This window comes from Rattus norvegicus, chromosome 8, assembly GCF_036323735.1.
Source record: "Rattus norvegicus strain BN/NHsdMcwi chromosome 8, GRCr8, whole genome shotgun sequence".
In the NCBI taxonomy this organism is placed as follows: Eukaryota; Metazoa; Chordata; class Mammalia; order Rodentia; family Muridae; genus Rattus; species Rattus norvegicus.
The window spans coordinates 77,411,860-77,436,268 of NC_086026.1; the positions used below are offsets into that span (position 1 = coordinate 77,411,860).

Consider the following 24,409-nt stretch of genomic DNA (forward strand, 5'->3'; position numbering starts at 1 on the left):
CACTGCTAACTTCTAATCACCCTTTAATATGCTGTCTCTCACTCTTTAGCTCTGGTTGTCCTGGCACTCATTATGCTACCCAGGCTGGCCTCGAGCTTACAGAACTTATTGCCTCTTGTCTCTGCTTTCCAAGTGCTGGGATTAAAGGTGTGCACTACTACACACATTTCCTTTAACGTTCTTATGCTTCTGGTTTGAATTGGAATATAATTTGACAAAGAACAGACTCGTACATGAGAAAATAGATTGTCCTTCCTTTTTCATTTTTTTTTTTTTATTAACTAAAAATTCCTTTTTTCCTGGCCTAATGTCACACATAGCAAATCTACTATAGGCCATTTGGGAAAATGTGTCTAGTTTACCTAATACTGTTTAGAAAGTGGACATTAGTTCATTTGTTAGATCTTGTTTGCTCATAGATTCCCATACTTTTACACTTCTGTTCTCTCCATTTTAGAGCTTAAACTATTCTCTATAAGCAAAACAAAAAAAAAAAAAAAACCTGTTTTTTCCCTGAGAAAGCCTGGGGGTCTTACTTGTGCCCTGAATACAGAATTTGTTTAATAATATCTGGTGGCTGTGGCTGCCATTCAGTCACCATGTCCAGGATGTAAGACCGGCTGAACTCCTGTGGTTTGGAACCATGATAGTGGCCAGTGTGATACAGGAAGGGCATAGGTGTGGGGGACAAAGATCAGGACTCAAGGTGCTTGGTGTTAACAGGTGTTCTGTCAGAGATACACATACATGGGTTTCACTGCTGCTCAAATTTCTTCTCAAGAATAAAGTGAAGACGGTGTCTGTCTTACAGTCCTGACGGCTGTATGAACAAATTCATGAGGGTTCAGGTCATCTAATTAATGTCTCAGTTTCTCCTTTAGTCTACTTGGTGACTGGAGTAATTTGCATTCTTTTTGTTTTTATAAGGAAATGATTTAATGTCTATAAAATAATATAGAATAGGGAAGAGTAAGAAGTAAGGATCATAAGAAAATACCTAAAACTGTTCTCTAGCTTTTATTTTTTAAATTTTATGCCTTTAAAATTATGTATGCATGCATGTTTCTATGTGTGTTTGCACACATAGGTACAGAGGAGGTCAGAAGGGACATCAGATGCCCTGGGGCTGGACTCACAGGTACCTGGCTGGGAGCTGCCAGATGTAGTGCTGGGACCTGAACCCCAGTCTTTGCAGGGAATGCAGTGCCGTTTTTCAGCACTTCTTTAACTCTATACATCCCCTCTTTTAATAAAAATAAACTTTTTTTTCTTTTTTTCCGGAGCTGAGGACTGAACCCAGGGCCTTGAGCTTGCTAGGCAAGCGCTCTACCACTGAGCTAAATCCCCAACTCCTAAATAAACTTTTTAAAAGATGTATTTACTTTATTTTATGTGTGTGAGTGTCCTCCCTGCATGTATGCCTGAGCACTGTGTGTGTGCCCGGTGCCTGTGGAGGTCAGAAAGGACATCCGATCTCCTGTTACAGATGACTGGGTGCTGGGACCTGAACTCGGGTCCTCCGTTAAAGCAGCCAGTGGTCTCGATGTCTGAGCTACCTCTTCAGCCCCAGCATAGCTCCTGTCGAAAGCATTCTTATTTTTATGTGCAGTTACCTATAATATCTCACAGAAAAGGCTTTATTTTTACACTGTTGAATAAGGATTTAACTTTTTATAAGACTTGCTTTCCTTCTTATAAAAATTAAAATAATAAAAGCCTAGTGCACATGTTGGCTCAGGCTTCATTAGCATGGTGCAGTGTGGGTACTGCTTGGATGAGTGTGTCAGTCATAGGCTCGTTTTACATAATCCTCTTTCCCTCTTGTTTTGCAGGACTTGGAGAAGAGTCTAGATGTTTTCAACATAATTTTAGTGAGACAACAAGCTCAAGTCGAGGTAATCATTTTATCTAACTGACGTATTCTTCATTCACCAAGTTAATACCACTTCTTTAAACCGGGGATGAAGAAATCTGAGTCTTATGGGAAGTTGCTAAGATTTACCCAAATGAGAATAGAGATGAGTCCTTATTGCTTAATTCTGTTTCTAGGGAAAACTAACTGGAGAAAAGCTGATAACATGTGTATCAAAACTCTGTGGCATAGTAGATCTCGGTCCCCGTCACTCTAGCAGTCCGAAATGTCAGTTAACATTAGGCATCAGGTGCATGCTAGTTCTTAGGACCTAGTATACTCACTGCAGCTTGCTAGTTGCTCATTACTTAAATATTTTTCCCTTTTCTCTTCCCTCCTGCTGTCTTCCTCTTTCTTATTTTCCAAAATCAGGACCAGTTTGTTCCTTTGTGTACCTTGTCATAGTCATTCCATCTCAGTGATTAAAAATGAATTGCAAACTAAATAGAGCTTCTAGAAAATGTAGATCAGGCGAAGCAAGGAAAAGCTCCTATTATCTCGCACGCTGTCTCAGATGCTTAGCTGCTGCCTGTAGCTGTCTGCATTTCTTTTTAAACCCTTTCTAGAGATCTCATAGGCACACCACACCCTGTTCTCTGGTGCTAGGGTTTGAGCCCATTGCTGTATCACTCAGCCATCTTTCCAGTCCATATTCATTCTAAAATGAGACCAAAGCATGTGTACTTAGTCATGTATCTAGCAAAAACTTGATGAATTTCAATCATTCTAGATTATGGTTAAGTGTGTGGACTTGAGGGTACCAGTTTTGCAGGCATTTGGTTTTATAACTCCACACTTTGTGCTTTGGTTTTCTCATTTATACAATGTAGCCTGCATCTTGTGTTCATTGTGGAGGAATATGTGATAATTCATTTAAAGCACTTTTTTTATGGGCCTGGCCCTTAGGAATAACTGTGATTTTTTTTCATCTTTCTCTTTATCATTTGTATTAGCATATGGAAGTGAGCAGAATAAAGAAATTCCTTCCAAAGGGAGAGAAGGATAATAAATACACAGTTAACCATAAATAGCAGGGATGTAGAGAGTGCTGCGGCTGGGCAGTGGTGATCACTGGGATTGCAGTTTTAACCAGGAGGGCAAAGAAAGCTTCACTCAGAGAGGATTGGTCTGATGACCCAGGAAGGTTGAGAGAGATACCAGAGAGATGTCCAAGGGCAGAACTGACCTGGGAGGAAAGAATAGACTGTAGCAGTTGAAGGCTTTTGACCTGGAAGATCCTCTGACTCATTCAGACATATGAGAGGGGAGGGTGGCAGCCACTGTGATTTACAGGAAGTGGCAGGGTGCTGCTGGGAACGGGAGGTCATCAGGCTGTGTAGGATCTTATTAGCAACAGTAGATTTTGGCTTGAATCGGCAAATTGTTAGTACTGAATTTGAGAAACAGGATGTTATAACTGGGGGTGCTTTAGAACTCATTCTCACTGCTCTACAAACAGCTCTAGGAGAGAGCAGTAGGATACTAATAGGGAGGCCAGTTGCTACTGAGCTAGCAGGAGAGGGGTGGCAGGGGAATGTAGTAGGTATTTAATCTCTCTGGGGAGGGGGCGTTCAACTGTGCCTTTGATCATTCAGTTCCCAGATAAAAGATACACAACCTTTATATTTATAAGAAACCTTAATCAGCACTAGAGCTGGGCAGATACCTACCCTCTGTGCTTTAATGTCTACATTCCTGCCAATAACCCTGAACGAGATATGACTTGCCATGTTCTGCCTGGGCCACTCTTACTCCAATTGGCTAGCCCCCTTACAATCCCTTACCCCATGGAGTCTTCTATCTGTCATCTACTTCCCCTTCTTCATGGTTCTATCTCAGACACCAAGCCTGGGAACCAAAACCCCACCTACCTCTCTTCTGCCAAGCTATAGGCTGTCACCGTCTTTATTCAACTAATAGTTTTAAATTAAGGAGCAAGGTATGCATGAAAGCCAGGCCTTGGGGGAAGGGAGAGCAGTATTTAGCATTATAATACAGAGCAGAAGACCAAAGCTCAACCTTGGAGGAGCTGGGTTTTAGTGGAAAGGATGGAATGTCTGGAGTCTAGCTGTTTTGAGGGCAGCACCACATTACCTCATACAGCCTAGAGATAAAGAGTCAAAAGGCCATCCGTTATTTTGGTGTCAACAGTTGATAGTATGGATCTGTCATCAACAAGATGGGAAGGACTCGGTGGAGCAACCTGGGTACAGTGTGGTAGATCTGGAGTTCACATTAGATACAGCAGTCTTCTCAGAAGAGGGTGTGTCTGCATGTGTCAATTCAGGATGGGTTAGATGTGTGAGACTGGATAAAGAGTTAGGGAAGGGGGCTGGGGATTTAGCTCAGTGGTAGAGCGCTTACCTAGGAAGCGCAAGGCCCTGGGTTCGGTCCCCAGCTCCGAAAAAAAGAACCAAAAAAAAAAAAAAAAAAAAAAAGAGTTAGGGAAGGGACGATAATCCTGCTGCTGCCCCGCTGAGAGAGATGGTGACCATGGCTGTTGCTGAGTTGAAGGAGGGAAGCTTTGTTAACACAGCTCCAAATTCAGGCAGAAAAGGGCTGCTGAGCAGCGAGCACCCCAGCCCCTATGGCTATCTGTGATAGACACGCCTGAGTGGCAGCTGAGCTGACTCAGAGATGCACACTTACATGTGTGGAAAGCTTTCCGATAACATCTCTTGCTTTTCTTTTTGGATGACTGATGTCTGTCTTTTGTTTTCACTCACTCTGTATACACAAATACATACATGTAAACATCTATATAAAATGCATGTAATTTAAACACTCAGAGTGTATATATGTACATATATGTTAATGTTAGAATGGAAATACCTGTTTAGTATATCTTCATATCTGTTCCTGTCTTTCATATCTCTTCACTCTTGTATCCTTGTACTCACAGGTGACTTAGGACAAACACTGGACATTGTCTCTATGCTTAGCCTTATATTTGGTCATCAAACATCCTCTGTCATTTTAGAACTTACTTTTTCCCTTTAACTTCTTTTTTGGAATGTTTTACTTTTTATTATGGGATACTTAAATATGTTAATGATTTACTGTCCATTGAAAATTCTCTTAAAAGTGAATTTGAAGATTGCTGAAGGTCAGAGAATGATGGCAGAGTCTAAATCATTTACTCTTCTCTTCCTACACTTGTTTTCTGGTTTCTGAAAAAGCAGGTTAGGAGGAGTCAGTCGGAAGCTTCATAGTCATAGGCTATATCTGAACAAGAGATGAGATGGGGTTGGAGGGCCGTTTCTGTCTCCATCCCAGCAGGAGCATCTTAAACAAACCAGGATTGTGTGTACATTCTGAAATGTGCTTTAGAACAATACATTTCAGATGGAGAAGCATCTTCATTTTAAGAATTGTTTTCATTTTACAAACCTATGATTCCAGTGTCCCCTTAAACACCCGCACATTACAGTACACAGAGAAATTCACTCGCCGTCTGTTATAGCTAGACACGTGCCTTCTTTAAATTCTATCAGTAGGAGTAGGAAGTGGGCTGACCACACTATCCAGGCCTTCCTATGAGGCTCATTTTGGAGAGAGATGATTGGCTTCTTCTCCTGCCTTACTCCATTGAGGCCTTAAACAAGACCGACTGTAAGTCTACTTAACAGTGAGCAGAGAATTTCTTCTGCAGTAATCTTCAGTTTCCATTTTTCAGGTCATTCATTCTGGGCAAAAATTAAGGAAAAAGTCTTCGGAAGCAGGAGAGAAACGTGGCTGGTTTAGTGGGTTTTGGGGAAAGAAAGAATGTAAGAAGAGAGATGAAGAATCGTCAGTCCCAGAGAGTAAGTCTCAAGGCGGGAGTCCTTGACCTGAATAGGAAAAGCCATGGGAATTCTGTCCCACACAGCCAGCAGAGGCACACCCGGACCGGACCATACGGCAGGCTACACAATGCTTTGTGTATCTACCTGGAGGAAGACTTCAAAGTTATTGAAAAATGGCTTGTGAGAAATTTAACGTGTTTATGCTTAGAGGTCGACTCAGCATTCAGTATTTCTTATTGTTAAGCTTTAGATGGATTTTAATGACAAGTTTATTTTTGAAAATTTTAGGAATTTAAAAATACGTGTATCAGGGGTTGGGGATTTAGTTCAGCGGTAGAACGCTTGCCTAGCGAGCGCAAGGCCCTGGGTTCGGTCCCCAGCCCCGGAAAAAAAAAAAAAAAAAAAAACGTATATCTGAGAACTGAATTTCCTTAACAGCAAGTGCCTTCTTGCAGTTTCTTAACACAAACAGGCAAATAAAGAGTGTTTGTTTTAATTAAGCTGAAGTGGGGTGTTAGAGGGAATTAGGTGGCTGATTTTGCTTTAGCATTTCTGTCTGTAGACTTTAAAGCCAAAGCCACTCATTTCCCAAATGACTGCCTTGTCTCATAGCCATTGATGACCTCATGACTCCAGAGGAGAAAGACAAGCTCTTCACTGCCATTGGGTACAGTGAGAACGCCTACAACTTAGCTTTGCCCAAGCAGGTAGGTGTCAGACGCCTTCACAAGTGTTTTTACTCACTTGCTGGATTATCGTGAGCTGGGTTAAATTAGTGATGATCTAAGTAGCTACTGGAAATATGCTGCCCTCAATTTCACTGCCATATGGTGGTGTTCTGGGGTCTGACCAGTCAAAATTCCTCAACTGTAGGACTGCCTGATTGACTGAGTGAAAGAGAACCTGGTATAGGTTCTTGCTAGAGTGTTGTTAGTGTTAGTTCAGTCTTCAGAACACTTTTATTGTGACATTCAACTCATAGCAAGAGTGAACAAGTAAAGACGGCCTGCTTATTCGATAGGCTGAAAAGTCACTGTCTGGAGTGACTACTACCAGTGTCAAGGTGTAGAATATTGTGACCATTCCAGGCTCTCCTACACTTCCCCTCCTTTCTATCCAGAGCTAACCCGTGTCCTGATTATTTCCACAAGCACTTGTTTGTTTCCTGTGCTGTAGACACCGTGTTTTTGCTCTGCATAGGTTTTGTCTTCTGTAAATGGAGCACAAAGCACGGCTTTTGCTTGCCTGGCTTGCTTTTGCTGTCATCTCTACTGCTACCTAATACATTCTGCTTGTAGTCACTGCTGTATAGAATTCCATCATTTGAAAACACCGAACTTACTTACTTTTGCTTTTTCTAAAAACATTTGGGTTGTCTGTCTTTCTTTTTCACTTTTTCTCTTTCTTGTGTTTTCATCTCCACTGAGTCAGTACCGGGGAGTGAGAGTGTTGGGTGACAGGGCAGATGTCCCCTAAACATCACTTGCTGTGATGGCCGTTCTTTATGTCTGTTTGTAGCCATTCTCAGAGGATGCTGTGCTACCCCACTGTATTTTTAATCTGTATTCTCCGGGAATAATATTGAACGTGTTTCCATGGCTCGTGGGCCATCCTGGCTTATTTGTAAGTGTCCATTTGAAGTGGGGTAAGGTTTGTCCTTCCACTGCAGTCTGTGGATTGACTCACAGCTCACGTCCTGGTTTTTGCATCTGTGCAGCTTTTAGAGCCAGCTGGTGCTCTCAGGAATGCTTGTTGCTGTAGTGCTGTTGGAGATGGTCTGGGGGAGATGGGGAGTGTCAGCCAGGCCAGTCTTGTGTGTGCTCATTGCTCTCTCTCTGACCTTCATCCATGCTTCTCTCCTCTCCAGTGGTGTCTGTTGTTTTCTTCTCTCCAATGAAGAGCTGTTTGTAATATTTTCCTGCATATCTTTTTTCTTTAATTTTCCATTTTATTAGATTTTTTTTAAATTTACATTTTCAAATATTATTCCCTTTCCAAGTTTCTTGGACATAAGCCCCCTATCCGAACTCTCTCCCCTTCTTCTATAAGGGTGTTCCCCTCCCCATCCACCCTCCCTTCCTCCTCCCCCCAACAATCCCCTACACTGGGGGTCCAACCCTGGCAGGACCAAGGGCTTCCCCTTCCACTGGTGCTCTTACTAGGCTATTCATTGCTACCTATGAGGTTGGAGTCCAGGGTCAGTCCGTGTATAGTCTTTAGGTAGTGGCTTAGTCCCTGGAAGCTCTGGTTGCTTGGCACTGTTGTTCATATGGGGTTACAAACTCCTCCAGCTCCTTCAATCCTTTCTCTAATTCCTCCAATGGGGGTCCCGTTCTCAGGTCAGTGGTTTGCTGCTAGCATTTGCCTCTGTATTTGACATGCTCTGGCTGTGTCTCTTAGGAGACATCTATATCTGGTTCCTGTCAGTTTGCCCTTCTTAGCTTCATCAATCTTATCTAGTTTTGGTGGCAGTATATATATATGGGGCACATGTGGGGCAGGCTCTGAATGGCCATTCTTTTTTTTTTTTTTTTTTTGCCTCCATATCCCTTCCTATGAATATTTTTGTTCCCCCATTTATGAAGGAGTGAAGTATCCACACTTTGGTCAGTCATCCTTCTTCTTGAGCTTCATGTGGTCTGTGTATTTGAATTCTAGGTTGTTGAATTCTTTTTTTTTTTTTTTTTTTTTAAGAGTTTTGAGTCCGTAATTCTATTGCCGTTTGACTTTCGCTGTTGTGAGCCGTACTCTATCACACTGCATGTCCACTTGGCTCCTGTGTAGGCTGTTTTAATCAAGGAAGGGCATTTTTAGTTACTTACATTTTTGTAGTATGATTTTTCTAATTTTCCTTTATTTTTGAGAAATTCATGCATGAATACAATGAAATATGATCAAATCTGCCTCTGTTTCCCCTTCCACGTTCTCCATATCCCCCAACTTGTTCCCCTCCCAACTATTATTTATTATTTTCTTCCTCCATTCTCTGTCCTTCCCAACTCGGATAGAGTGCACTAAGTCCAGTTGGTGTTGCTCATGTAAGATATGGGCCATCCAGTGGAGAAGGTTTTTAACTCTTTACTTTAGGTGTTCAGTGTTTACTGTGGTCTAAATTTATGCTTGCCTTGGTTTACATAGTTTGAATGTTATAAGTCTCATCAGTGTGAATGGTTTCTGCTCCACTGCTCTTGAGATCCTCCTTTGGGATGTGAGCTGTGCCATTTGACCTCTTCTGTCCCCCTTTCAGCTCCCTGCAAGTTGATCTCCCCACTCTTCATCTGGAGAGCATCCTTTAGTTCTCTTGAGCTATTTGTTCCTGGGTCTCAACCAGACTAGAGCACGCTTCTTGGAAGCGTCATTTCACAGGCTGCCTTCACACTCTTAAAAGTTCACATGTTTTGAGGGGAAATACACCCCCAAATTCTGTATCATCTCCCTAGTGGTTGTCTGTTCCAACTATATTTTCAGTTTGGAGTATTCTCACATGGGCACTCACTTTTGTGTGCAATAAATGTGTGTGTGTGTGTGTGTGTGTGTATGTGTGTGTGTGCACGCGCGTGTGTGTGCGTGTGTGTGTGCATGTGTGTGTGCATGTGTGTTTCTGTCACTTTCTGTTACTGTTTCTTTAAAACTAAGCAGACGAACCCCGATGATTCGTAAGTGTGCTGTCTGTTTGATAGGCTTTCTGTAGTGAGTAGTTTTTGGCTTTTCCTACCTTTACTCCAGGAAGTGACGGTGTTACCAGCCCCCTCCCAGCTTCTCTTGAATCCTCTGATAAAAGACAGACACACAGTCATTCCTTTTCATCGTGCCTTAGGACCAATTGGAGAATAGGGCCTTAGCATCAAAACTGCCCCTACAGCTTTCATTGTGTTTTCTGGTCTTGTTCATTCATGGAGAGTACGTAGGTGCTGGAACCCTCGAGCTTGTTGTTTGATAAGCCACCTTATTTAATTAAGGAGAAACCATTAGAACTAGCAGTCATTTGCATTCTAACTGTTTTTATTTATTCCCGTTTAGTATGTGGCTCATATATTGACTCTGAAGTTGCTGAGCACCTCTATTGTGGTAAGAGAGAACAGGAATGTTCCAGAGATCTTGAGAATCCAGATAATTGGCTTGGGTACCCAAGTATCCCAGCGACCAGGAGCACAAGCATTGAAGTAACTTTTTTTTTAAGAACTTATTTTCATTTATGGTTTTAGGCCCTGAATATATAATATTTGCAGCATGAAAGAATACTGAAGAGAAATAGCTTTTCTTTCATTTCTTTTGTTTTATTGTGAATTGTGATTCACTTTTCTATCCTCTCTCCTTTCTGAAGTGATTGTCAGGCAGTGTTTTATTTAGCGTAGCTGTGTGGCAGTGCCTCAGGGTGCAGCACATTCCTGTTTTCAGGACATTTATGCTGTATCTGATAGGAGGATATGCAAGAGAACGAACTGAAGACTGTCACACATTAGACAGTTCATGTAGAGCTTGGCTCTGAAACACTGCATGGCTCAGTAGTGGGGGAGGGTGACAGAAACAGTAGAGGGGTAGACAGGTGGATGGGAAGGGTGTCAAGAGAAGCAGGAGGCGGCTAGAGAATGCAGGAGTGGTGTAGAAACACATTGACTGCATTGTCTATGCTTAAACACTGTGATCAGTACCTACGCCATGTCCTGCGGTTGACTGATACAGGCTTTTCCTGTGAGTGATAAATACCTAAAGACACTGACTCACAGCAACGAAAGCAGGCTTTGTAGGTAAATGAAGGCCAGCCTAGGAGGACGAATTGTAACTTGGGGCATAGGGCTGGTTGTCAGGGGAATTTTCAAAGGGATAGCTATAATTTTATATTACATGCTTGCTTTTTCCTTATTGGATAGGATAGAAGCAAAATTAGAACACTGGTACGTCACAGGCTTGCGACAACAAGACATTGTGCCATCACTGGTGGCTTCCATTGGTGACACTACATCATCCTTGCTCAAAATTGAGTTTGAAACCAACCCTGAGAACAGTCCTGCTGATCAGACTCTGATCGTTCAGTCACAGCCTGTGGAGGTCATCTATGATGCTGTAAGTGTAGGCAGAAAACCACTTTTAAAGCTGTCTCTAGGGTGGAGGGATGGTTTACTATGAGTGCATGAGGACACTCAGTACTGTGCAAACCCAAGGCTCTGGATCTGCATCCTCGGCATCCAAGTCAAAGACGGGTGTGGTTTTGTGTCCCTAACCTGGCATTGTGGAGGTGGGTAGGAGGGTTGGTGGGACTTGTTTGCTTCTAGCCTAGCTCCATGTTCACAAGAAGCCCTGTTTGAAGGAAATGAGGTGGAGAGAGTGACAGAACAGGACAGCATATTCTCCTGTGTCCCCTGCACACGAACATGGGTGCATTCAGCCACATACGCACATGATGATATGCTACACATGCATATTATAAATATACATAAAAAATAAATTAAAAAAGATTGTTTTAGGGCTGAAAGGATGGCCCAGGGTAAAGGCACTTACCATGCAAGCCTGATGATCTTAGTTCAATTGTTGGGACCCAGGCATAGGAGAGCACTGACACCACAGAGCTACCCTCTGGCCCCCATACACGCGCTGTGACATGTGTATTCACATGTGCACAAGCACTCACACAAAATGATATAGTGATGTTGAAAGCTTTTACACTGTGGTGCAGCACTCAGACAAGGTTTGCCGTCTCACACCGTTTAGAAGTGTGGTTCGGTTTGTTTAGCACGGTCACGTCTGTACTAAGTTCCTGTACAACTGACCTCCAGAACTTCCTTTGTCATATAAAATCGTCATATCTTTATAATCAAGTTTAGATGTAGGTAACAGCTTCCCTCCGTTCTTTTCTAAATGTCAAAGTATGACATAACCCAAGTTCAGTGTCGAGGGCTGGGCTTTCCTCTCTAGCTGGAGGTTGACACTGGAGGTCACGCCAGTTGCTGCTTCCACAAGACACAGACCTCTTGCCTCTGCTGTGATGTATGTACAGGTTCTCCTCTCTCCAGTAAGCTCACTGGGCTGCTCCTTGCGCCTGGTTGTCTCTCACCCCGAGGGGAAGTTGGATTCCATGCTTCAAGGCCATAGCTGTTTATAGATGGGGTAAATTCTTTGTATTTGTAACATAGAATTAACATATAACCTATTGTGTTTTAAAATTCTTTTACAGAAAACTATCAATGCCGTTGTTGAATTCTTTCAGTCAAATAAGGGGTTGGATCTTGAGCAAATTACATCGGCTACATTGATGAAGCTGGAAGAGATTAAAGCGAGAACAGCTACAGGTGACATCCTTAGTGTCTGTCAGCACCAACTAAACTGGAAACATGGCCTTCGTAATGGAGCCATTGTGTTTAAAGTAGTTTATGTTTTTTATTTCTTCTTTTTAAAATTGCACTGTGTTACATTGGACATGGCTAACTCAGTAGAATAGACTCCGTAGAGAGGAAGAGAGTAATGGAGGGTGGGGCTGCTTTTCCTGCATTCCATAAGAACCTGAGCCTTAGAATGCCTTGAGGTGGGACAGGACCTCCCATCCCCACTCTTCAAAGCCTCTCGCCATGCTACGCATGCCTAGTTTTAAAGAACCCAGCAGACTATTTCATGAGGTTGCTTAGCAGTCAGGCTGCAAATCTATCTATGCCTAGACCTAATACCAGTTACAGAGGATTTACTGTTATACATATGGTGTCAGATATTAGTTCTCATCAACTTAATGTACTTTTTACTTTACACGCTGAGTTGAGAATGCAGCTTTTGCCAGGACTCGCATTACTTGATATCTCAAGTGAAATTCTTAGTCTTTCTGTTAATAGTGTTACCATGTACAGCCTGACCATATCACTGTGTTCCTGGCCTTCTTCTAGGACTTACTCATATTATTGAGACTCGGAAAGTTCTCGACTTAAGGATAAATCTGAAGCCTTCTTACCTAATAATTCCACAGACAGGTTTTCACCATGAAAAGTCAAATCTCCTCATTTTAGACTTTGGTACTTTTCAGGTAGGTATATTGCACTTTTTTCTTTCTTTGATAAGCGTGGTAACTGGCACATCTGATAGTGTCCTGTTTTTCTTCTGTTTGCTTAAACGAACCCTAGACTTATTGCATATGTAGTACATGGCTGCCCAGACAGAGACATCTCTTTAGAAATTCCTGTAAAGGCAATAATTTGGCAATGAGAACTGGATAGATCATTTTTCTGTTTTTCTAATAGGATGGAAACCATCTTAGTTTTCATGGTTTATACAGTTTAATTTTACAGTGTCATTTTCTGGGCTATAGATTTTGACAAATATATATGTTTATATATATATATACACACACACACATACACATATACACATACACACATACATATAAATGTGTATATAAAAGGAATGTGTGTATGCATATATGTATATATTAGTATGCATGTATATTTGATTGCTCTAAGTAACCAGAGTAGGATTTTAGACTTTCATCTCGTCGAGTATAGGCATTTGACAAAAGGTAGGAGATAAACTGAATGGAGCCTTTATTCCATCTGGGAAATGCTGTAGAGGGTGGAGCTGAGTCCTGATGGCCTCTTTCATGGTAGTGTGGAGAAGGCAGAGCTCACGGTGGGCCTAGGAGAGCTGAGCCGTAGTTGGCAGGACTTCTAAGGAGTCAGGCAGAGGAAGGAGCTTTCCGTCTGGACAGGCATATGAGGCAGACAGAGGAAGGAGCTTTCCGTCTGGACAGTCATATGAGGCAGACAGAGGAAGGAGCTTTCCGTCTGGACAGGCATATGAGGCACACAGCGGTGTAGCTGGCTCAGTGACTGCAGGTGCATCCATTGCTCAGGTGCAGTGCATTTGTGGTGAGGTAACCACTCCTAACGGACTGCTTACAGATCACCAGGAAGTTAGGTGGGCTCCTGTCTTTAGTTAGACATTTTGAAATGTGACTAAAATATGTTGATATATATGTATGCTTTACTGTGACATAAAAAAATTCAGGGGGCTGGGGATTTAGCTCAGTAGTAGAGCGCTTATCTAGGAAGCGCAAAGCCCTGGGTTCGGTCCCCAGCTCCGAAAAAAAGAACAACAAAAAAAAAAAAATTCAGCTTTTTTCCTTCACTCCATTTTAGCTCAACAGTAAAGACCAAGGTGCACAGAAGACGACTAATTCATCCCTTGAAGAAATAATAGACAAGGCGTATGACAAGTTTGATGTGGAAATAAAGAGTGTGCAGTTGCTCTTTGCAAAAGCGGGTGAGCCCCTGCTCAGCTCTCAGGGCGGGCAGATTAGCTCCAGTGCTTTGCCTGAGGATGTGCAGGCATTGCTAACCTTGGCCGTCCGCATGCATGGGTCTGTTTGCTCGTGGGCATCAGTCCCAGACACTGCCTTGTGCACTTGTCCTGATGATCACTTTAGAAAGCCCAGTAGGAGTGGCCCAGTGCAGAATGCCACAGTTATAACAGAGGTCAACAGTGGACTATTGATCCTAGGGTACGCAGCCCGGTTTGAACCTGAGCTCGTGTGGCCGCTGTGTATAGCATGACTGTGAACTGTCAGAACCCAGTAGAAGTTGCAGTTGGTTCTGACCCTTCAGTCCTAATGCTTCGGGATGTTTGCAGGTTTTCTGTGCTATCTTTATTTGAAAATATTTAGTTTTAGTCCAGTCTTTATATTTGTTTTATTATATCTACTTTTATAGATGTCTGAGAAACTTATATTTAAAGAATACTCCATCTAAAATCACTACAATAAACTTCTTTGATTCAAAAATTCTAAATGTGATATGTTCCCAAATCTGAAACATTTTAACTGCTGGTATGATGCCACAAGTGAATAATGTCACACATGATCTCAGATGATGGGTTGCCGTCGAAGCCCACATGCAGGTGTCAAGTTACACAGCTGGATTTGTGGGTAGAGTTGGGTCCCCTCCCCAGGACATCTGGCTGTATTCGTACACATTCTTAGATGTGAGAAAGATCTCTTCTCTGCTCTACCCTGTTCTCATTGCAGATGCTCATCCTGTAGATGCGCTCTTAACACTGAACAGTTTATGTCCTCGAAGCTTTGGTGCTTTCTGTTGCTGATGTATAGCTTTTCGGTCTTCCACATTCCTTTAGTTACTATAAGAAGCAAGTGTTGATTAGGTATCTCTGAGTGTGTCATTTTGTGGACAGTCACCTGAGGACAGGATCTCTGCTCACGGAGACCCCGTGCTCTCCTCTGCACAGTGAGATCTGTTAACATTAACATGATATGTCTGCTGCTGTCTGTAAAGAGCCAGAGGCTCTTAAAGGAGAGGGTTTACACAGGCTGTAAAAACCGCCCTTTCTTTTGCATGCCCTATCAATAATTATTTGAACAATGAGCCCTTCAGCCCCTGTCATGGATGAAGATCTGCATTTGACTGTGTTAACCATGGTAAAAAATTCATTTTTGGAATTTTCCTCTTGGAACCATAGTGGTTATTACACACAAGTGTTTATTATCATCATCATCATCATCATCTTCTACCAATCTGTATTAAAATACAGATTACTTAACTTGTATGCTAAAGGAAGTAAAAATTTTTCATTGAATTTTTAAGTATTTTCTAGCAATGTAGAGTGGTTTTGTAAAGAATTGATTATTTTTGAAGTTAATTAATATCTAAATTTTTATTTTTAAAGGGGAAAATTGGAAAAAGTGTAGATTCCAGCACCCATCAACTATGCACATACTGCAGCCCATGGATATTCATGTTGAGTTGGCCAAGGCAATGGTGGAAAAGGATGTGAGAATGGCCAGGTAAGTGTGATTGTCTCTTGTTTTAGAAATGAATAAGGACTTTGCACCTGTATCACCTACTGAAGTTTAAGGAAACAGAGGTAGATGTATGTGGGAGAGGGAAAAACAGTGACAATGCTGTCTAATAACACAAACAGATTGTAAAGAAAATGCTTGTAGAGTCTGTAGTGCTGGCTGGTTGGTTTTATGTCAGGTTGACACAAGCTATAGTCATCTGAGAGGAGACAACCTCAAGTGAGAGAATGACTCCTAAGATTGTGCTGTAGGTAAGCCTTTAGAGTATTTTCTTAATCAGTGGTTGATGTGGGATAGCCCAGCCCACCTGGGCTGCTGGTCCTGGATTCTATAAGACAGTAGGCTGAGCAACCATGATGAGGAAGCCAGTAAGCAGCCTCCTCCATGGCCTCTGCATCAGCTCCTGACTCCAGGCTCCTGCCCTGCTTGAGGCTCTGTCCTAACTTCAGTGATGAACCATGATGTAGAAGTGTAAGCCAAATAAACCCTTTTTCCACCAAGTTACTTTTGGTCATTGTGTTCATTATAGCAATAGACTAAGACATGCTGACTCTCTTATTTCAGAATTCATATTTAGATTTTTTTACATTGTATAGCTATTGGCTATCTGAGATTCTGAGTGTATGAACATCAAGACTTAGTATCAGTGAAATAAAAATTTCAAAGGAAGTTAGCTTTTTTTTTTTTGGTCATGAAACCACTTCCAATCTTGAGAAATGTCTTAAAGGAATAAAGAAATAGAAGCTAGATTGTGAGGTTAGTATAGTCTCATGAAATTGTTACACTGTCTTCCGAAAGGCAGCTTCACTGAGGTTTAACTGACACTCGGTGGACGTCATTTAATACGTTGTCCGTGTCTCCATGAGCTCATCACTGCAGTTGACATAACATGTCCGGCACCTGCAGAAGCTTCCTTGACTCTACATTCTCTCTTTCCTGTTCCGACTTCTTTCCTTGGTCTGTTCTTTGATCCAGAAGAGTTGGTAGAATTTTCTAGAATTTTCAATGAATGAAATCATTAAGGTATAGCTTTTTTTTTTTTTTTTTTTTTTGTTGTTGTTGTTTGGCTTCTTTTAGTATGATTCAGATTTACCATGTGGTTGCTTGAATGTTGTGTCTGTAGATCCTTCGTGGTTTTAACGTGTTCTAGGCCTGTAGTTTTCTTTTAGAGAGTATTTCAAGATTCTTGATGTTTTTGTAAATGACCGTGAGCTATGTTGAAAGTGTTCTAGGTGAGCATTGTGTGTTTGAATTTGACCAGCATGGAAGTCGAGTTGTAAAAAGTGCCCATCTTCTCTACCTACATCAAGGACAGCTTGTAGATGCTGGCTTTCTCATTCTGGATAGGCAGTAGTGCCTTTGCATCCCTTTCCTGATAGGCCAGCTTTTGGGTTCAGTTACTTCTCATTTGTTTTAATTCTTTATCGTCATGTTTTCCACTCTGGGTTTATTATAATTTTTCTGCATACTCTGAGTTTTTCTGCATTTCATCATAGCTTTGTAGAAGGTCATGAATTACATACTTTTTTAAAAATGAAAGTATTTTTATTGGTTATTTTATTTATTTACATTTCCGATGTCATCCCCCTTCCCAGTTTCCCCTCTACAAGCCCTCTATCACTTCCTCCCAACCCCCTGCCCTTATGATGGTGCTCCCCCAACTCCTACTTCTGCCTCAGTGCCCTAGCATTCTCCTATCCTGGGTCATCAAGCCTCCACAGGACCAAAGGGCTCCCCTCCCAGTGATGGCAGATAAGTCAGTCCTCTGCTACTTTTCTTTTTTCTAGTAGAGACAGTACTAAGAGTTTGACTTAAATAAATTGTATTGAATGCCAGGAGCCTATTTAAGAATTAGGTGTCTGCCAGCTTGAGCTGGTCACAGTTTAGCCAGGTAGCCAGAGAGTAAGCTGAACGAGCTTGTGAGAGTTGTGGTCAAGACAGCAATGAGAAAGACAGGAGGTGGCCATGTTGTGTAAGACAGACAATTAAGCAGTGGCCAGAAGGCAGATGAGCCAGAAGGCACAGGGTGGTAGAAGCAGATTGGACCCTCAGAGCAGAACGTGACCTCAGGGAGCTTGCATTGCAATCTGAAGGGACAGGAAATAAGTGCACACGTCACATGTCAGGCGCTGCCCAGTGCTCTGGATAAGCAGAGCAGGGCAAGGCAAGGCGGTAAAGAACGATGACGCAGACACTTGATATTAATAGAAAGAAATCTTTGATGCTAAGAAGTAAAATATATATTGTGGTTTTGACTTTTAATAGTAAAAAATTGTGTTCAATAGAACTTTCATAATTCATTAATGAACTTCAGGCTGTCTGTGGTGCCCTCCCCAAATCACAACCTCTGGGAGGCAGAAAGTCTGAGAGGAGAGGCCAGCCTGATTTCATAGCAAGTTCCAGGCCACATGGGACTACATAGTGAGACCTTGTTTTTAAAAAAGTTAATTTCAAAAACATTTGCTGCAGTGGCTCTCAGCCTTCCTAATGCTGTGACTCTTTAATACAGTCCCTTAGGTAGTGCTGACTCCCAGACATACATTTGTTTTTCTTGCTACTTTGTAACTTCAGCTTTGCTACCATTATGAATTGTAATGCAAATATCTGTACTTACTGATTGGCTTAGGCAAACCCTGTGAAAGGATCCCTAGATCCCCAAAAGGGGTCATGATCCACAGGTTGACAACCACTGGTTTGTTTAAGAAAGTTAGATTTTGGGGCTGGGGAGATGGCTCAGCGGTTAAGAGCACTGGCTCCTCTTCCAGAGGTGCTGAGTTTTCCCAGCAACCACATGATGGCTACAACCATCTGTAATGGAATCTGCTGCCCTCTTCTGGTGTGTCTGAAAACAGGTACAGCGTACTCGCATACATAAAATAAATGAATAAATCTTAAAAAAAAACGTTATGTTTTAGAAGGTCTGGAAAATTGGTTCACAGAGAACTTTCCCTTCTTAAGAGTGCTGTCCAAGTGTAATGAGATGGAAACATGGACGGCTAATCGCTGACTTCACCCTGTCATTCCCTTCCCCTCCCTGAGACCTCACTGTCAAATTGTGTTCTTAGATTTAAAGTGTCAGGAGGGCTGCCTCTGATGCATGTGAGGATTTCCGACCAGAAGATAAGAGATGCGCTGTGTTTGATTAACAGTATACCCTTGCCACAGAAGTCATCCACGCAATCTCCAGAGAGACAGGTGAGTGTGTGACTGTGGAGGAAATGCCAAGTCGATATCTAGAAAACAACACTTTCTGAGTAGTGGTGATTGTTTGAGGACAGGCTTTCTAACCACAAGGATGGGGCCTGGTTTCATGGTGCAGAGACAGTCTGATTTCAAGGCCAGCCTGCTCTCTCTACACAGCAAGTTGCAGCCCAGGTAGGGCCACATAGTGAGATGCTGTCTCTATAAACAAACAAAACTAGAAAGCAACAGACATGAAAGGAATATGTCCACGTTTGTGTTGGGGTTCAAGTCACCCACAAACCACACAAATACTGATCTTAGTCAGACAGAGATGGTTTATTGAATGCACACCCTAAGACTGAACAGTCGATCGGGGCCATAGCTCAGAATTTGGGGGCTGAGGCTACAACCTTGAACATCTTTCTCTACAGCTTATAAAGCTAAAGCTGCTAAAACCACAGTTAGCTCATACGCAAGTGCAGGAAGTGCTGCCCAGTGGTCAGCTCTGACTCAAGTCATTTTAGACCTAGTAGTTCATATTGACCTTTAATTTGATGGGCCCTACATAAAGCTTTGTAGAATCTAAGATTAGCAAACCCCAGATAGGATATAACAGGGTGTGTGCCAGCATGACCTTGCTCAGAGTCAAGTTGTTCTGTTGTCAATGACTGGCGGGCATATTACAGCAACAAAAGGAAAGAGCTGGCAAGCGTGGGACAAAATGACTACAGCTATGCAGGGGCAGGGGTGGGTGGGCCCAACAATTTGTAAACTGTACCTTATATAGAACTAGAAATACAAAGCTTTAAAATAAGTGTGAAAATAAACTTTCAAGTTGAGATTGTCCTTTTTTAGTGAGTCTTAAATGTTCTAGATCACTTTACTAATCTTTATAGCTTATTTAATCCAAAATAAATATTGGATTTCTACTTGCTTAGAAAAGAAGTTCGAGAAAGCTAATGATGCCATTTTCAAGGGTCCTATGATAAATGTGTATTTTTATATTGTTATCCACAATAACTAAGTGATACAGGAGGATACAGACCTATTCCTTGATTTGTGCATAATTGTATCTTTATAAATGTGGGGAGTAATTTTGATAATTGCAGGTTCCAGCCGACCGTTACGTGGTTGTTTGAGCTTTTTGAAGATTTGGCTGTGATGTTTGTAGAGATACTTTTCTTTAGATCTTCCTTTATCTAACCTTGTATGTTTTCAGTATACACAGGTGTCACCTGTGTTGTTTAATCCTTCTTATCAGCATGTATTAAAAATATTTGCATTCTTTGCTAGGTAGCCTCGATTCCTGTTCTTTCAGGTGGGACGAAAGTTCTTCTTGGGACTTCACTGTTGCTAGATGGAGTGGAATCAGGTGAAGATGGGAACGTGCTGTTTCTCTGTGACACTAAGCCTACAGGTTGTTACGTAGCGAGGTAGTGAGGGTGTTTACGGAGAGTAAGGAGGCTCAAGAACGCCGCTCTAGCTGTGCTGCCAACAAACACTGACCTCAGGGCGTTTTATTCGCTGATGCTCACATCTCACAGTTGGATAAATGAAGAGTTGTTCATTGTTGTTGTTGTTTTTTGTTTGTTTTTTCAAAGGGCAGTAGTGGGACTCGACTGTGTTTTCCAAAGATTCATTTAAGTTATTATATTTCTCTGTACTACTTCTCTCTAACCAGGGCTAAGTGATGCCTTACAATTTCAGATCAGAATATAGAATGTCAACGTGGTAGACACAAGATGAATCTAACAAGTTAAGGCCTGGCCAGTCTGGTGTCCATTGTGGTGGTCACACCTTGATAATGATAGATGATGCCCAGTAAATATTTTACTGGACATTGAGCGAATAAACTAAAGTGAAAAATAAGTTTGGCTTAAGTTTAGTGTCTGAATGTGGAAGTTCTAGGCATGGACGGAGTTTACTGTTAGATCTAGGCTCAGTGTCTGTGTGGGTTCTCAGTGGTGGCTGTCTGGGTTAACATGTGTCTCTGTCCCTTAGAGTCTGATGATGAGTACTTTGATGCTGAGGACGGAGACTCGCAGGCCGCTAGACCTGTCAAAGCCTCAGAACTGAGAAAAGCTGCTGAGGTTCCCAATGAGGAGCTGGTTACTCTCTTGCTCAAGTTTGAGATTAAAGAGGTATGTGTCTCTGTTCATGGGCATGGTTTTTGTCTGTCTTCTGTACTGGGAGCTGACCTCAGCTTCAAGTACATTAAAAACGTGTGTTCTAGTTTCTACTAGCTGATACATGTGAGTTACACAAATGTACACATAGTTTCAAATCCATGGAAATCATTTTTAAAAATGGTTTAAGGGGGAATCAGTGTGTGTAATCTATTCTGGAAAAACTCAGGTCTTAATTAGGATTTCTGCATAAGATTTCTGTTTTTATGTATGGATGTATATATTGCCCCCCTCCCCCAGCTCTTTTCATTTTTTTAAAGCTAGACTTGGGCTGTGGATTCCAGGCTGGCCTTGAACTCACTATCTCACTCTGTAGCCTTGGCACTCTTTGAATGTGGGGCATTTCTCCTACTTTACCCTCCTGAGTTCTGAGGTTGTATTATAGGTCTGTGTGTCACATGCAGGGTAACTTCCCCTTTAGCTGAATAGTATTGGTCATCGTCATGCATGTCTACTGTAAACTTCTAAACTTTTTCTTCTTCTTCTTTTTTTTTTTTTTGCTTTAAAAAATATAGATGGCTTAGTCAGGGCTCCTGTATAAGAGAAGGGTAGGTTTTAATTGATAGTTGAAAGCATTTTGTTGATTTTGACATCAGAGCTTCTAAATTCCAATGTGAAGAAAGAAGTCATGTAGAAAGCCAAGCATGATAGTGTAGGCCTGTATTTCTAGTTATCAAGAAAGCTGAGACAAGAGGATTACAACTTTAGTTTCTGCGGGAGATACAGGGAATCCTGGTCAACATAACAAGACCCTGTTTCAAAATAGCAAACAAAGCAAAAGAAAACAAACCCCAAAAAGGGGGCGGGATTGACTGGAGACAGAGCTGGGGACATCTTGCTTACAACTTGTGAGGCTCGAACTTCAGTCCTGAGGACTTTCTAAGGAGTAGACACACAGGAAAAGAAAACCGGATGAGAAGGTCACAGCATATTTGGGGTATTAGGAGATCTCTGTGCCAGGCATATGATTCCTTTTAGCTGCCAGTGTACATTTGCTCTGTAAATGACAGCTCTCATCTCCACGGTGGTGGGATTGCACCTTTCTGTCTCCACTTTGCCTTTCTATGTTCTAAATTCCTATAATAATTTTCATTACCTTGACGATAAAGTACAAAACAATACAGAGGTGTTCATGGTTGACTTTGATATTCTAGAATGACAGCCTTTCCTAAATCATCATGTCAGATCTGATAAATCGTAGTCTTACTGGTATTTTCTTGGTCTGTTTCCTACCCTTGACTTTTGGCTTGTTTTTTTTTTCACACTTTGACTGGCAATACCAGGAGAGCTCTCGAGCCCTGTCTTCAAAGCTTCAGGGTGGTTGCTCTTCTCTTCAGCTGCAGTTGTGCTACCTCAGCCGTCATTATTTGTAGAAGTTAGGCCCTTCTTCCTCCCATCCCCATGCTCCCAGAAATAAGACTCAGACTCAAAATATATTTACAAATACCTTGGCCACATCGCTAGGCTCTACTCTGACTAGATCGTAATTAAGACAATCCCATGATTTTAACCTGTCTCTAAGTGGCTGGCTAATTGTGTTCAGGTACCATGCATTCGTCCCTTCACATCCTCCTAGACAAGCCTTCTGCTGGTCTCCATCCCAGAGTTCTCGTCTGCCTCCTGGATGTCTCACCTTTACCTCATGCCTAAGCCATAGGCTTTACAATGGACAGGCAATGCATTCATATAGTACACAGGATATTCTCCTGACATCATTCTTATATGTCTTTTAAAAATTGCCACACATATTTTAATCTTTTTATTGGCTGATTATTTTTGGCTATCATTTCCAAATTCAATTTAAATACTGTGGGAATGAACACTCTTACTTTTTGCTAGTATCAGAAGAATCTATCAGGTTTTTTTTTTTTTAATTAAAAATATGGTAAGAATCCAATCCTTATTTGCATGTGCTTTAAGTCTTGATCCTAGAGTTTGAGGGTAACCCTAGTCTTTGCGTCTGGTGTGAGGATGGGATTAGAGTCTTCCCTCTTGCAGTGCCCTGCATGTGGGAAAGGACTTTGCTTCTGTCATTTTAAGAATGACTTTGACTTACCAACAACCTTCCCCTGCCCTGTGGATTACTTTTAGGTGGTTTTGGAACTCACTAAACAACAGAAAGAAGAGGAGACAATTCTAGTATTTAATGTCACTCAGTTAGGAACAGAAGCAACAATGAGGACATTTGACCTGACTGCGGTGTCCTATTTGAGGAAAATCAGCTTGGATTACCATGAAATTAAAGGTAACGGCCATGAAAATAGAAACAACGGTTAGCAAAAATTGTGCCCTTGTGTGTCTAGAGTGGTCTCATTTACAATGAAATATTTGCATTTCATTATGATGGGTACAGTAAACACAGTGCAGTAAATACTCTATGAAGACTAAACTCTAGAACACTGGCCATTAGGCATCCATGTTACTGTCTTCAGTTCGCATGTAGCTAATCTACACATGGCTGTGAGGCGTCTGTCTTGCCATCTTCAGTTCACATGTCACTAATATGCAGATTGATCGTTCATCCAGGTTCAAACAACTCTATGGGACAGAGTCCTGCCTGAGACATTGAAGCCTGGTTCTGGGGTCTGGCAGCCTCAGCCACTATGGTTCATGTCCTCGGAAAGTCCACTGACATTGGGGAACATCATTTCCATTTCACAGGCAGAGAATGACTAAGGAACCCAAAACATGCTCTCACCTCTGTCTTGTTCATGATGGGTTTTAGAGTTCAAACCTGGTCTTAGGATACTGAAGGGTTTTCTGTTAGAGCCTTCCTAATGCTGCACTCCTTTAATAGAGTTCCTTATGTTGTCATGACCCCCAATCATAAAATGCTTTTGTTGCTACTTCGTAACTGTAGTTTTGCTATGGTTATGCATTGCATGTAATATCTGTGTTTTTTGATGGTTTGGGGTGACCGCTGCGAAGAGAGTTGTAGCCCACAGGCTGAGAACCACTGTGGTAGAGTCTTTGCACAGCAGGGAAACAGTGTGATAGAAATCGGAAGATGCAAAGGCCATGCTCTTGTTAATTCTATAGTTCATCATTTTACTGTATTTCTTATGAGCGCAGATATTTGAGGCATGAATGAGTGAATTAGTCTGCAGCATTAAAATTCCTCCAAAGATTGCCTAATGCTTTAGTCAAATATTAAGACATTTTATGATTTTTAGAAAAAGTTGAAACCAAAATAAACGCCAATTACGTGTTGGTAATTTTTTTAGGTAATAGATTATGATAGAATTTACATTATAGACATTAGTAATGAGTATAAACAATAAACTATCTAGACTGTTTATTTCTTTGTGTCAGCTAAGACTGGAGAGGGGCCTGGTGAGATAGCTCAGCCATTGAGAGTGCCTGGGTTTGATTCTCAGCGTCCACATGGCAGCTTACAACTGTCTGTGACTCCTGGTCCAGGAGATCTAATTCTTCTTCTGAATTCCTAGGGCACCAGGCACACACACAGTGTTTTATATACATGAAAATAAAACACTCACACATATAAATCTAAAAAAAAAATTATACAAGGCAAAGATTAGGGGTGGAGTGGCTT

The 24,409-nt window shown here is 41.7% G+C and overlaps 1 protein-coding gene across 5 annotated transcripts in view; it reads left to right on the top strand.

The window, feature by feature from the left end:
* Vps13c (vacuolar protein sorting 13 homolog C) overlaps positions 1-24,409 on the top strand; it is a 173,511-nt gene that overhangs the window by 52,361 nt on the left and 96,741 nt on the right. For 4 of the 5 annotated variants that reach the window (XM_056984521.2, XM_056984523.2, XM_063266344.1 and 1 more), the window contains 13 exons: positions 1,833-1,895; positions 5,589-5,715; positions 6,310-6,404; positions 9,718-9,860; positions 10,569-10,761; positions 11,870-11,984; positions 12,567-12,703; positions 13,812-13,935; positions 15,352-15,469; positions 18,550-18,679; positions 19,961-20,039; positions 20,669-20,808; positions 22,945-23,098. In XM_056984521.2, the coding sequence (XP_056840501.1) occupies positions 1,833-1,895; positions 5,589-5,715; positions 6,310-6,404; positions 9,718-9,860; positions 10,569-10,761; positions 11,870-11,984; positions 12,567-12,703; positions 13,812-13,935; positions 15,352-15,469; positions 18,550-18,679; positions 19,961-20,039; positions 20,669-20,808; positions 22,945-23,098 (1,618 nt within the window). Of the gene's footprint in view, positions 1-1,832; positions 1,896-5,588; positions 5,716-6,309; positions 6,405-9,717; positions 9,861-10,568; positions 10,762-11,869; positions 11,985-12,566; positions 12,704-13,811; positions 13,936-15,351; positions 15,470-18,549; positions 18,680-19,960; positions 20,040-20,668; positions 20,809-22,944; positions 23,099-24,409 lie in introns of those variants that run through there. The other variant, XM_056984524.2, reaches the window with a different exon arrangement.